Raw genomic sequence first — 14664 nt, 5'->3', positions numbered from 1 at the left:
ACTCCATAGCTTCTTTACAAACTCAAATCTCTTGCCGTAACTTCATCTTCATCAGCAAATACAAGTGAGATGACAGAAGCAGCCAAGGCAGGAGGACTTCCCATCACTTGGGGCAGTAAGGGAGGTGTGTGTGTGTGCATGCAAGAGAGAAACAAGGGGCTGGGCCAGGCAGCAGTAAACAAAACTGCTGCATTGGGGGGTTCCTCAAGCTAACTGAACTATACGGACTATATATAAGCTAATTGCACCTGATGAACTGTAACTATTTAAGTGTATAAAGACCAATAACCAACAGGTGGTTTTGTCGACCCAGCCATCCAGCTGAGCATTGTATCAGCTGCTTCACATCTTCCCCTCCCTGTAAATGTTTGAGAAGAACTGGCTGAATCTATATTAATTTCAGTCTCCAAATATAATGTATTTGGCAGAGATTAAATACTCAAAGTATTTGTAAAGTATTGGGAAATAGAATCACAAAGAGTTATGTTTTAAATCCTATCATTTTATGTATCATTTCAAGTGGCTAAAGATGTAGGGCTTTTTAACAATTGTGAGTGTGCTCCCTTAGATGAAAGATTATTTAATGGTTGTGAAACTTGTTTTTTATTATAAAATTAAATATAAATATTATAATATATAATGTTTTATATATTACAATATAAAATATAATATGTAAATATCATATATAAAAAGTTTGTAGGAAGGAAAAGAGGAAATTTCATCCTATCCTCCCTTACTGATTCCACTTCCAATAAATCCACTCTTACTTTGAATGTACATGTGAACCCCTCCCCTCATCTTTGCAGAGAGTCCTTGTCACCAAAAGGAACATAAATGTGCACACATACGTGGTCTCTATCACTGTCTTGCCTGTACGAACATCAAGCATCAAACACAGTAGTAGAAAAAGCAGCTGATGCCTAGTGAACACTTGAATAGTGAGTTATGTACCTAATTTCCGCTGATGTCTGTTGGTATTACACAGAGTTCTTCACTAAGCATGCCTGTAGATCCCACCCACTATAGGTAACTGGGCAAAAAGGCACTTTTGCGCATCTGGCTCCTGAGCCCAGACCCTCAAAGAGCATAGACTTGCATGCATAAGATGCTCAGGGCCTGTAATGCAATGCTTTGGCTGCTTCTGTGCAGCATGCAGAACTGGTGTGTTAGTGACTCACAGGAAAGCACACTCAGCAGAATTTCAGCCTTTGGATTGCCAATAGAGTATTTCTATGACTTTTTGAGGGCAAATATGTTGACCTGCAGATTTTGCCAGGGGCTACCTTATATTTTATAAGTACAGCATTACTGTAGGCTAGATCACCTATAGCCTGCTATGGGAAAAAATTGTGTGCAACGTCCTAATAACCAGAAGTAGAAATACAAATCAAAACAAAAACACAACAGTGTTCGGTATTTGTATTTCTGCTTACCCCCCTCCCCAGGCTTTAATATTTGCAACAATAAATCTTAAGACAATAATTTTAATCAGCCAAAGGTCTGAAACTAATTTTAGTCACTTCTTTGGAGGTTCCCAGGCTCCCAAACATTCCTTCGGATATCTTCTGTCCCTGGCTCTTCCGATCTTTATTCTTGTTTACATCCAAAATACATATTAAATCATCTCTGTTTGGAGAGCCTGAGCCTCCTTAAAACCATGAAACATTCAATTACTAATTAGCTGTTTCCTGTTCCTAATGAAGTGAACATGTCGGATTTGGATTAAAATTCAGCTACTGCTCTCCTCTGTTTATGGTTCCAGATGTTTTTGTTTTATCTAGGAGGTTACTTTGACAGCTACTGCTAAATGATAAATCACTCATATTATAGCTGAAATGCATTTTGAAATTGAAATGTGGCAAACTTTGAGATTGCTCCAAGGATCAGTGTCAGTTAGCAGGTCAATACTTGTTCTTTCCTTATGAGTGTTCAGTATTGGCATATGTAAAACAGTAATGGGATAGATGTCAACATTATACAAAATGCTTCTCAATATTATCATTTTGCTATCATCTTCAAAATCAGCACTTGTGGGTTTAGCTGGGTGAATTCGTGATTCATTGTATAATGAACAAGAATATGGATTCTTGTTAGCTTTAGTTTCTGTGGGCAATTTAATATTTATTTTTTCTCTGAGCGTAGAGTTGCTTAATGTGAAAAATCACATTTGATGGGTAGTGTAACTAGGAATATTTTGATAAAGGAAGTAAGTGGCTTTCTATTTATTTCCCTAAATAAAGAAAAATAATTTAAAAAGAAATGCGTAGGTTTCTGAATGAAAGAACAGTTTTCCAAAAAGCAGATATTCCATTTCATTTTTTAACACGGTGCAGTTTTATTTTAATGCACAGTTCTCTAGAAGGGGTTGCGCATGGAATGATGGCGTGCTGTAAAGCTGATGCCATGTTCCTCTGTCTTACGGAGGCGTGTGATACAGCACAGGCTGCCCTCAGTTCAAAAACAAATGTCACAAAGGAGGGAAATGCAAATCAAAATATCTGCAGCCTCTGCTCAGCAACTGCTGGCTGGCTGGCACGGTTGGAAGTGAGTGGTTCGGGGCCCGGAGGCACTGGGGGCAGGTACTGAGCCACGCACAAAGCAGGGATAAGGATGACATCAGTTCTTGGAAAACTACTGTCACACAACCCTGGAAATATTTATTGGTGCAAGAAACTATTGTAAGTTTAGCCCAGCTGAGTGCCTGTACCTGTGCCATCGGGACCGAAGTACCAGTGCACTGAGACAGGCTCGTTTGCTCGCGTAACACAAACCTCACTTACCAAGGGCTTTGCAAGGCTTTGTCAGCAGGTGCCTGTTTTTCCAATGCTAAATGTTGTCGTAAACTCAGTTTATATCACTTGTAGATTTGATGATTTGCCTTGAGAAAAACAAAACAAAACAAACAAAAGCCCTCTACAAACAAATAAAGGAAACTCACTCAAGTTTCAAATAATTCTAAAATGTGTAACTCTGTAATTGACCTTTTTTCTTCTTCTTCATTTTTTTTCTCTCCAGAAAACAGAACATACATCAAACCTACTATTATGTACTGAAGGAAACACCTATTGTTGAAAAATGTATAATGATCACTATTTGAAGACTATATAGTTCATGAAAAACGTCCCTTCCAACCTTTGATGCCTTCAGTACTGTGTGAAGAACAGGATTTGTAGCATGAAACTTGAAGGACAATTTCAAGCAATTTACTGTTGCTGCATCGAAAACTGCCGTATTGTCATTAAGAAATATTGAGACTTTTTACAAGCTTACCATACCAAACCAAGCCTGTTGCAACAGATCATTTTTAGGTCCCCGGAGATAGAAAGGAGTTTTAGTATTTTTAAGCACATACAGGAATTATTTCCCCCCCCCCCCCCCCCCCCCCCCCCCGCTCCGTTCCCCTCCCCCCAAAAGGAACTCTTTTTTGTTATTTTGGTTTTGGTTTTGTTTTTTTTTTTCCTAAGGAGGTAGCTATTACTGTATAGCAATGGCACAATGATTTTAAGCCACGAAGGTCCTCACTGGCTGTACATCATACAAGTCCAGTTTATCACTGAAACTGTTCAACATGGAGCTGTTTCGATTGTGTTTATAAATTAAGCTTTGTTTACTGAAGCAGATACTCGATATATATTACGTTTTAAAAAGAAATGTGTGTACATTTTTTAAAAGAATGATGTAAAAATTGTCCTTTCATTAGATGACCAATTCAAAAGTGTGAGCTAAACCCTAATAGCTGACGTAATACAAGGATTATAATTGATGCTTTTTTATGCTCAGTTCAGCTTGGCTTTTGGTCTTTTAAGATGAAAAAATGAATATGCAGTAGAGTGTTAGATAATGGAAACTTTTAAGTATGGTTTCTCTGTTGTACCATATTAAGTTAAAGTACACATTCTTTGTTAAAAATGTTCTTGCTAAAAATACAGTATTAAAATTTTTTTGTTTGACTTTGGAAATCTTTTAAGATTTTTTTTTTGACTGTGAATTCCCATAGTTATTGTACTAATGCAAAACAATATTTTGCACTATTAAAAATACTTGAAGAAATTACTTAATAAAGAGGGTGGGTTGGTATCAAACATTTTCCTAATTATTTTATGTTGCAAATTCCAAACTTTGCAATTAACTGAAACATTCTATGATTCCTTTCACAAAATAGGTGACTGAAAGTTGGTTTGAGTCAAGTGGAATTAAGTAATCACCTGGTCACTCTCTACATTCATGGGTCAAAGGCACAGTGCTTATAAACTCAAGTTTATATGTGCATGCTTAAATTTATATGCACTTACCCTGAATTAAATCACTATCAATTAAAGCAAAACAAACACCTTTAAATAGATCTATGGGGAATGTATTTCCTATAAATATGCATGCTACTATACATGTGTATACTGGTCAAAGTTCTATTTCTATCACTATTTTTTTCTATATGTCTTGTTTTAACAGACTTTACCTAACTTTAAAAGTGTAATTTCAAATCATTATGTAATAATACAACAGAAAGAAAATCATCTGTTTTTTCCTTCCTAAAAGAAACCTTTTAGCTTAACCTAGGTATTAGTTAAAGAAAACATGCTGGTCTCCAGTTTACAGGTGATCAAACTAATCAAACTAATTATCAGAATAGTTTACCACATCTTACAATGTACAAACATGGTTTATTCCATGTTAGTTGTATTGCAAGCATTCTAATAACTGCATTAATGACACTACCAGTGATTAAATGACCAAAAATTGAATGACATGAAGACAGTGCTGTGAACTGTGAGTGCTGCCACACTCTTAATAAAAGCTCATGAGTGAGTGTGTTGCAGCACCTGAAATTAAATTCTGTGATTACTTATTAATTTTAGTTTCTACTCCATCAGGACTATTTCTATAGACAGACCCTATTTCTATATCTTATTTTTTTTAAAAAGGACTTAAAACAGTCCTTGGGATACTGCAATGTTTCTGATGGATGGACTGAATGAACACTTGTATTGCTCTAAGGAATTGCAGATTTTGAAGATAGCTCTTTGACAAGTTCCCGCTATCTTGCATTTTTTAGAAAGATTTAAAGTAATTAAATATTTCAGTCTTTGAACTGTTAGCATTTTTTGCGTTTTTCTTTGGTCTCCATAAAAGCAATTTTAGCATTTTTTTTTCCTTGAGTGGCTGATCTACATTTCTTAAAGCTGCATTGATGCCGGGTTGATGATTTCATTGATTTCTAATTTGCCCTTCCCAGAATAGTTTTAAATGTCAAAGTACTGGCAAATGAGATTTAGGGAACTGATAAACTTCAGAGACTGAATCTTTTGTTAAGTCCTTATTAGGTAGCCCCTGGTAAATATTGACAAACCAAGCCTCTGAGGTTTTTTTACATTAAAAAAGTGGAGATGGCAAATTTTCTTTCTTTCACATTACTTCCTATCACCTCCTTGGTAATACCAGTGACATCCTCCTGCACAGGGCCCTAGCTGACAGGGCCATTGCACCGACCCCAGGACTTCCACGTCGGTGTTTGGCCTGGTGCAGCCTGCCTGGGCTGTGGTTGCTGCTGTGAGGCCGCGTGCAGCTGAGGAGCTGCTCAGGACACACCAGGCCCTCGTAGGCTGCAGCTCTGTAACATCCTTTGCACTGGACACGCAGAGGTCTGGGGAACAGGACCGACACAGCACGTGTCTTCTTGTCTTTCATGCAGTGTAAAATGCCTCAGTGTATACTTCGTCTGTTTCCAGGCATTGCAACTGAGCACATAAAGGGATGCAAGGAGGAAATTGCATTCATGTCCTATTTTCCAGGTCTCTCTTGTCATTAAAAGGTGGAATGAGATGGGGTTGTTTACTCAAAAACAAGATTAGGGGGAGAATTAATTGCCTTTTATATGTAGATATAAGCTGTAAAGAACAGGAAAGTAACTGTTCCCTGTCTGGTGTGGTTCTGTGTCCAGTACAGGCCAGAGTGTACAGTTTTCAGCACACTGCTTTACCCCATGTGCTCATTGCTGCATGGTGATACAGAACAGCGAACACAGGAACACAAAGCTTAAATTCCTCATGGCCTTAATTTCACATCTGGCTACAGTGAGCACCCTCCTTTCTCATCCTGTCTTTTAAGCAGTGGAACAAGCTGAGCGGGGTTGTTCTGGGGGAACCACGTCCTCCAGCCAGGGGCAGAGCAAGCCCAGGGCAGGAAGAAATTCTGCCTTCACCGCTCTCCTGCTCGCTGTGAGCTGAGCAGCCCCTGCTGGCTACAGCCCCTGACCTAGCAGCCCAAGGGGCATTGCCAAGAGAGACTCTGCAAACGCCTGAAAGGAGCCTGGGCCTCGGCCGTGCCCATGCCATCACACCGTGGGCAGAGCAGGTGAAGCTGTGGGGCACAGGCTGGGGGACACTCAGGTGGCAGGGGGCTGCCCCCAGCATCCGCAGCTGCTGCGGTTCCCTACAAAGCAGCTTGTTGGTCGGGGATTGCCTCCGAGATGGCGTCGTGCCAAGGACGGTGGTAGCTGGGCACAAGGTGATCTGGGCTAAATGCAGGCAAGTTAATGGACGATGTATTCCAGCAATTTTATGAATCCTGTGCAATGCGGACTGCTATCATAATAAACTAACGGAATCAATAGTGACCAATCTCAATTTAAAATCTCGATCTATAGTACTACACAGCGAGAACACTCTCCGTTATAAATGCATGGCAGTGCATTAAAAGCTGAATGCTGGCTTAAGTAATTGCTATCTACAAGTGGCCCATTAATATATTTATTTACAAAATATTTCTGGTAACATGACAAAATGTGGGCTAACCCAAATTGTTACACATTTCCTTCATAGCCTCAGCCGAGCTCCACAACCGCTGCTGTGTGTCTGGGCACTGGGCTCCACATGAGCGCACCCAAGTCCTGCTGGCCCTGGGCTGGGGCTCCGTTACCTCTGGCAGCACTCCTGACCCCCGGGCTTCCTGCTGCTCTCCCACTGCTTCTTCCTGCCGCCGCACCGCAGCATCCTGCCCGTGCTCCTGTCCCCTGCTGCCATGGGGATGCATGGAGAGGGAAAGGGATTTGCAGGGTGTTTTGCCATTAATTTTTTTTTAAAGCCAGGCCATGTGCTGTAATTATTTGTTATGTGTACCACAAATGTTTAGGGCCTTGTAAAAATCACCGTTAAGAAAAGAATTGACTTTAGTTCTGTCTGCAAATAAGGGCATCTTTGACTGCTTGAAGTTGGACAAAAGGAGAGGAAAAACAAGTATTTTTAAAATTCTGAATCTATAGATGACTTACAAATTGCTATACTTTTACACTCGTACCTCAAAAAATAAACTGAAATGAATGAATTCTGTGTCAGTACAGCACAAACACTGCGACTTGTTCCCTTTCTATTATATCATCCACTTCTGCTTCTGTTTGCCAGCTAACACTGTGCTTAATAGATCATCTTTTGCATGAAAATTGGAGTGTGGCAATCTAAGGAAGGGAAAAAAATCTTATTGGAGATCATTTTTTAAAATAAAGAAGTACTATTATTTTGAATTCCATTTAGCAGTATGGTAAGATTCTACTATATCTTCATTATGTGACTGTTGACATAATCCAAAATTATGAAGATGAACACAGAATTATATATTAAAATGCTCTTATGATAACCAATACCAAAAAAAAAAAGGGGGGGGCATGGATCTTTTATAGTACTTCAACTTTTTAGACGCATTGGGGCTTTCTTTGAAAATACATGCATCAGTTGCACAAAAGTTACGCTGGAATGTGTATTCACTGAGTAGTGGATCCCTTTCACTATGTAACAGCTCTTTGCTTTGGCTGTCTACAAGAGGGGTTAGCTGTGGAAAAAGGAAAAGTTTTTGCTGTCCCTGTAATATAATTGCTCTTCATGGTGTTTCAAAGTTATAATGGACTTCACAGCTTGCTGGTGTGCTCTCTGTGACGAGTGTACCTGCCCAGCTAATTGCAGATCTTACCTCTAAGACAAATCCAGCTCTATGAAGAAACAGTGTGTAAAATGTGAAGTGTTAAAAAACAAGCGTGATTGGATAAGGCTATGCATATACCTGCTGTTCCCAATAACAGAGTAAATGTCCAATATTTGGGAATAACTTGGTGTGATCAGAGGGATGGTGGAGACAAAACATCTAGAGAAATGGTAAGTTCATTTCGAGCTATACAAAACCGGCAAATCTCTAATTTCCTATTCTGTCCTCCAGTCAGCCTAACTGATGTACACATAGTTAGTTTTCATAAAGGTCTGAAATAAGACTATGTGTGGAAGTTAGCCATTTTGAATTGTTGGGTGAATGCATGGTTTCTTCCTAATGAAGTCTGCATTACAGTTCTTTCATAATAAATATTGCAATGCAGAATCTCTTGGAGTACTGAGTGCTCTCCGAGCATGCAGCCACACATAAACACAGTGTGTTGATTGTTACATGTGCACACACACTACAGTATCACACTCATGTGTGCATGGCACCAGAACGCAGAAGCCCTTTGGAGGCAGAGCAGTGCTGGGGACCAAAGCACGTTGCTCACCCGGCATTGGGGGCTGCACACAGGCAGACAGCAGAGCCCACGCCGGTCTCATTGCAGCACCTCGCCTTGGCCTCAAATCTTTGTCTTATGACTGAAAGGACACAGGCCAAAAATGAATGTGCCACCCGCTCCCCCAAAGTGGCCAAATACAAAGGAAAAAATCTTTATTTTATTTTTTTTATTTTCGTGAAATAATGAATTTGTTGAGAAGACAGAATAAACAGAAACAAAGAATAAACTTTAACCTTGTTTCACTGTGTATGAGGAGGAAATACCTGTTTCATGTTTCCCCTGTTGATTCCTGCCATTAGTTGAAGTCTGTTTATTCCCAGAGCTGTGCTGCCATCAGTTGATGATGCTGGGGCACTTACAGAGAGGTTTTGGCAGGAAAAAATGTTTTATCATTCTTAGTATTACAAAACACAATGTTTTTCTTAATAGACCAGTCCAAAGCATTGCCATTTAAATTGTTGCATTCTCTCCCTTGGCGTCAGATGGGGAAAAAAAAATCTAGTAGTAGGAAAACAGACCAAAAAAAAAAAAAAAAGCTAGTAACCTAGCTAAACAACTTATTGTCCTGATTGGATGTTGGTTTTTTGTTTGTTTGTTTTCTTGTTTGTTTTTTGTTTGTTTGTTTGTTTAATAGTTCTATAGAACCGATGAAGACAGGAACTGTAACCAGAGATTTTTGGTGTCAGATCAGTACTTTGCATTTTATGTGATCATTTACACCTGTTCAAGTATTTGATAGCATTTGACAGCTGATTTATTAGCATTTGACACCCATATTATGCATGTTGAAATGACTCTACAATGTGCAAAGCAGTGGAAAAATCACTGATTCCTTTCATAGCTTTTTCCTGGTAGTTTAATAACGAGATTACATTCCAAAGGAACAAATGAATTCCTCACACCCTTATTGTAATTCTTTATTTCTTCTAATATTTATTATGTTCCGCTCACATTAACTTGGGGAAAAAAAAAAAAAAAAAGAAAAGCAGTTGTGTTTAATTCACAGACACTGGCTCTGAAACCAAATCAAAACCAGACCATGCTCATAATATTGCAAGGAGTCACAGAAAAATGAGAAGTCTGCTATAGTGATGAGAAACACTGCAGGACTAAGACTCTTGATTTATAACAGAGCTGGTAAGTAAATTGCATATTTTTGATAGTTAATAGTTTTGCAAATAAACAGAAATTTTCAACAAATGAAAGTTCTATTTTAGCTGAAATTATTTGTGGCTTCTTCAAATAAAACCTCCAAGAAACCCTAAGGCCTTGGTATCTCTCTTACACTGTTCTGGGGAATAGGTAGAAACACACTCTGTTCAGAATAAACATGAGAAAGAAGGGATGGATCAGTTTAATACCTTCTGGAATGTGGTGGGCTTCTCAGTTCTAGAATTATTAAAATAGTTGGGGGGGGGAGGGGTAGGGAAGAGGGGAATGTCAGCAATATCATGTATAAGCATAAAAAATTAAAGGAGATCTGTTTTTAAAAAGAATAAAAAAACCTTCCCTACCCCAGGAAATCAAGCCCAGAAAGAAAGATCATGAACACATTCAAAAGATGATAGTCTAAATGATGCTATACATTTGTCAACCATGCGATTATTTGAAATGTAATTGCCAATGTTGTGTTGACAGGATGTGATAGCTTAATGAAAATGACACTGTTTGCTCATCTGGTACCAGCCCAACCTCAAAAAGAAAAGCCTCTCGGATTTTGCACATCACAGTGGCTTTTCCAGCTAAAATGATGTGGTAGCTAGTGTAGCATGAATAAGTTAAGTATCTGTGAAGTTCATGGACTGGTGAAGAGGGAGGGCGAATTTGCCGAGCTCTGAATTACTGACAGACTGAATGACCCATGTCTAGTCTTGTCACGTTACTTTACATTACACATCGTAACATAATCCAGCGGAACATAACCTGGGAAAAAAAATTACTTCAGCACTAGATTGCAAGATTTTCAAGGTTATAAGTGTTTGATTGTCACGGGGCCCACATTTTTGAGATCAATTGTAGTGGCCTTTCACTGGCACCTATTGATAAGGTGAAGAAAGCAGCTGCTAGCTTTACTGTCACTCAGAATTAAGCTCTTCCATATTTACCAGTGTGCGTCTTTTGGCCTACAAAACCTACAGAGAAGTCAAAGCTCCTAACGCTCATCACAGCTGCCCCTTTCTGCGCCCACTTATGCTGATTTCAGTTCCTTGCTCTGCTCAGCCCACCTACCCAATTTTTACAAATGGAAGTGTGAGGTGGGGGGAGAGAAACAGGCCCAAACAGCTATTTATGTCTGGTACCCAGTAAAAGTAGCGAGGGGAAAAGAGGTATCGTTTGCTGAAGTCTCAGAGAAGCACTGTTTTCCACAGACAGCAGATTCAGTGGAGTGCACCTCGACACGTCAGGTTTTACAGCTATGATTTAGAAACAGAGAAATGACCAGCAGTTACTACTGATGGGATCTAACTGCTTAAGCATTTTGAAAATTAAAGATTGAAAGATAATGAAGATAACATCAGCTGCTGCAAATGGGCTCTGTCTCTTTTGGGCTTAAGTTTTATTAGGAATTTGAACATGACATCCCTTCCTGATGTACACATCCCCAGCCCATTAATGTCAATGAGAGTTATGCTTACGTGGCAGAGAGAGCAGATCTTTAGTTGTATATGTCCAGGGTCCATCTCACAGCCTCACTGCCTGTGACTTGCTCAAATAATGACATGCTAACAAGGATTTACTTTGTGTGCTGTATTTCTATAAAAGTCATCTTTTAAATGGCATAATGGATTAATATTTACTTAACAGCTTTTGCATTATTTATCACTTAACGTCTATCTTATAGTCTTATAAAATAGAAATATAGAAATATTTACTCAGTCCTCATGCACACAGTTTATTCTATCTAGAGCTGTAGCCAGCTCTATTGTGCTGATTTTCAGCTAGATGCTGAAATTAGAAAAGGAAAGTGATTGTTGATAAACTTAGTTATGTGATTAAAAAAAAAAAAAAAAAACTTTGCACGTACTCCTGTCCCCATTTTACTGCATCCCCCTGCTTCCGCCCCTGTTTCCTCTGCCAGTTGTGGGAGGATAAGTGTATACGTGTGCATAACAACAAGATTACCTCAAGCTCATTACTGTCCACTGATAGGGTCCTGTTGTAAAAACTTTTGATGAATAGTCAGCATCTAATTCCTGAGTAATAATAAAAAAAAAAAAAAATCAACAAAGTTACTCGCAATCATTATTCCAAATGGAAAAATTAATTGTAAATAACTGGAAGTCAATTAAGGCTGGGTTCTGCCGGGTAATGCAAATCTTTTATAGTTTTGTTTCAGTTAACTGCCTCATTAATGATTTATAGATGTGTATACAGCTGTGGGAACCATAGCATTATCTAATGCACTCAGAGAATAATTACATATGAAAAGAACTATGCAGCTCAAGGGAAAAACTCAGAAATTACTTACTACCTGAACTTCAACCATATTAAGATGCAAAGTATTTAGAAACAAACTGTGATGTTTTATCTTATTTTTGAGGTTTTATATTCCTTTTAAAAAGGGAAAATAATTCTTCCTAAAAAATATTTGTATACTTCAGTATTATACATTACGCAAAACATCAGGACTTCTCAAGCTGAGAATGTAAGCCATTTATTTATTATTTAAAAGCCGAAGTTATAAAACATTCCTATTCCCTTTGTGCATCTGTTATATAGGAGAAAAAGACATTTCTACAGTTAAACAATTCATAGGCATAAGCATACGTCTCCCTGATTTACACAGAGCCAGAAGTGATTTTGGAAAGACTCCAGGAGTCATTTTCATGGATACACACATATCTTGGGAGTTGTTCTTTGGTGACACCATTGTTTGAGGTTACTTTTGTTTCTTTTTGTAAAATACTCTTTTCACTTCTGAGACTTACTTCACTTCTAATAGGGCACTAGATCTGAAGTTTGTACAATTTGGTGCTTATTTCTTATGAACTCTAACACAGTAATAAGCTGCTGTTGGACTCTTGGAAGCACCACTGAGGATCCCTTCCTTTTAAGCCTCCTCTTTTTAATTAAATCTAAGAAGGTCAAGGTCTTTCCCACCAAAATCAGGCATTTCACAACCAGAACCTTCCCGAAAATTTTGCGTGTAGTTGGTTCTGTAACACTTCAGATCCTCAGCCCAAAGCTTCTGGCATTGCTATGAGCTAATTCACTGTTGCATGGCAGTGGAAAGAGGACAGAAAAGAAGAAAGCCCTCACCCTTGGTTCTCTGCCTCCCAAAAGCATCATTTATCTCCAGGACTGAAGGAAATCACCATCCCATGCTACTGGCCATAAAGTGAATCCACGAAAATAAGGGCAACTGTGGTCAGCTCCTGTGAGAGAAAAATGTACATTTAATCATTAATGCCACAAAGAAAATGACCAGAAAATTACTATTTGGCATTAAATACAAGAACTGAGCGCTACCAAGTGAAAGTATCAGGTATCAGGGTAAAGCAAGAGAAGGAAGCAATCCTTTCTGATGGAGAGCTATTGATAGCCTGCATCCAATCAGAGTGATTTCACAAATTCAGGCAAGGAAAAAAAAAAAGCAAAAGCTGTCTAGGGTGATTAAGCACACAGATACAGCCTTTGGCTTAAATGTCCTCATGGATTTCTAGGCTCAGACATATGTAGCCTTGATGTTGATCCTACTTTTCCTTTGTCATACTCCAGGGGAGATGCCCTTTGGTTTCACCCGATATGGCGAGTCTCCTCTTCTGCCATCCCTCTTTGTACACGTTATCTCAGTGCAACTATCATAGCTCTGTACATTAAGTTTTCATGAACAGTAGCTGGGAATCTTTATGGCCATTTCCTAATTGATATTGGAAAATACAGTTATGGAAAAAGAGTGTGGTAACATATTTGGCAAACGATCTTCTAAATAGCAAAATCATTTGATAATTGCTCTTGTTTAACTATAGTTTATCACACACTGCATTGCGAATTGAAAAGAGTTGAATACAGCCTTAATTCTGGTTTTAATATACTCTATCATCAAAAGGATAAAATAAAAGCACATCGTTATGATTTAATGTATGGGGGAAGGGTGGCAGAAAAGCCTTCCAGTCCAAATCTCCCAGCTATTCACCAAGCCTCTGTCAGATTTGAGTTTCATAAAGATGCCCAGAGACAAAAATAATAATGTGCATCAAATTTAAATCTTAGAACTTTCTCCCACCAGAGAAAAACAGGAACACTGAATTATAAACTGGAAGCAATGTTTTAGTGTGAATTGCTTTACCATCTGAAATTTACCTTAGAGACATTATTGCTATGCGTAGTAACTCTGCTGCTCAGTACCTTTTTCTTTGCGCTGCCCCATGCTCAAGTTTTGTAGATGAGATATAAGAACAAGCTAAAAGCCACAAACACCATGGTGGCAAAGGGGACATAAGAGGAATGGAAGAGTCACACAAGACCCCATGGGCATCCCCATCCCACCCACTGGCCAAGGGAAGATGCACGGTTCACAAGATGACAAACTCATTCTATTTGCAGGCGTAGCTTGCTTTCTCATCTGTTTGTTTCCTAATCTGATCAGTTCTCACAACTGAAAAATTACGGCCAAATAAGCATTTATTTTGTTTCCACTGTACATTCTTCATGTGAAAATTTTATAAATCAGACATGAAAGTCATTCACTTCAGTTTGAAATCTGATGTTGCAAAGGTTCAATATGGGAATAAATAAATAATTAAATAAATTCTGATCCATTATATTTACTAACATTCCAATTATGCCTTTCCATTTTATACAATTCTGGGGGAAGGAAGGGGAAATGACATGTATTTATCAATGTGGTATTATGCTTTCTTCTGCCTCTATGCCTTTGGCAGTAACTTTAGAAGATGAATGCCAAACAAAACCAGCTAATAACTCAAGAACTATTATTCTGATTTACAGACACCCTGAAGGAGAGCAGCGTCGGTGATCATTTCTCCTCCTGGATCAAATTTTTGAAGTGTTCTAGTTGGATCAGTGTTTGCACAAGAAATGCTGCCCCTCAATTCTCACGATGTCTGCTGGCTGTCCTGTCCTTCCAGGGGGGTACAGAGCGTACAAAAAATACATGCAGT

General features: G+C 38.7%; 1 protein-coding gene and 1 long non-coding RNA gene across 5 annotated transcripts in view; one reads left to right on the top strand and one right to left on the bottom strand.

The window, feature by feature from the left end:
• The window catches only part of DACH2 (dachshund family transcription factor 2), a 285031-nt gene extending 281081 nt beyond the window's left edge, over positions 1–3950 (top strand). For all 3 annotated transcript variants that reach the window (XM_068697510.1, XM_068697509.1, XM_068697512.1), the window contains one exon: positions 3016–3950. In XM_068697510.1, coding sequence (XP_068553611.1) covers positions 3016–3053 — 38 coding nt within the window. In that variant the 3' untranslated portion in view covers positions 3054–3950. The remainder of the gene's footprint in view (positions 1–3015) is intronic.
• LOC137863907 (uncharacterized) overlaps positions 1–14664 on the bottom strand; it is a 361629-nt gene that overhangs the window by 3891 nt on the left and 343074 nt on the right. For both annotated transcript variants that reach the window (XR_011101212.1, XR_011101213.1), the window contains 2 exons: positions 12800–12915; positions 11663–11733 (listed from right to left, as the gene is read on the bottom strand). This is a non-coding gene — a long non-coding RNA (uncharacterized lncRNA). The remainder of the gene's footprint in view (positions 1–11662; positions 11734–12799; positions 12916–14664) is intronic.

Source organism: Anas acuta, chromosome 13, assembly GCF_963932015.1.
Source record: "Anas acuta chromosome 13, bAnaAcu1.1, whole genome shotgun sequence".
NCBI classification, from domain to species: Eukaryota; Metazoa; Chordata; class Aves; order Anseriformes; family Anatidae; genus Anas; species Anas acuta.
This window is presented reverse-complemented; position numbering and strand designations above follow the sequence as displayed.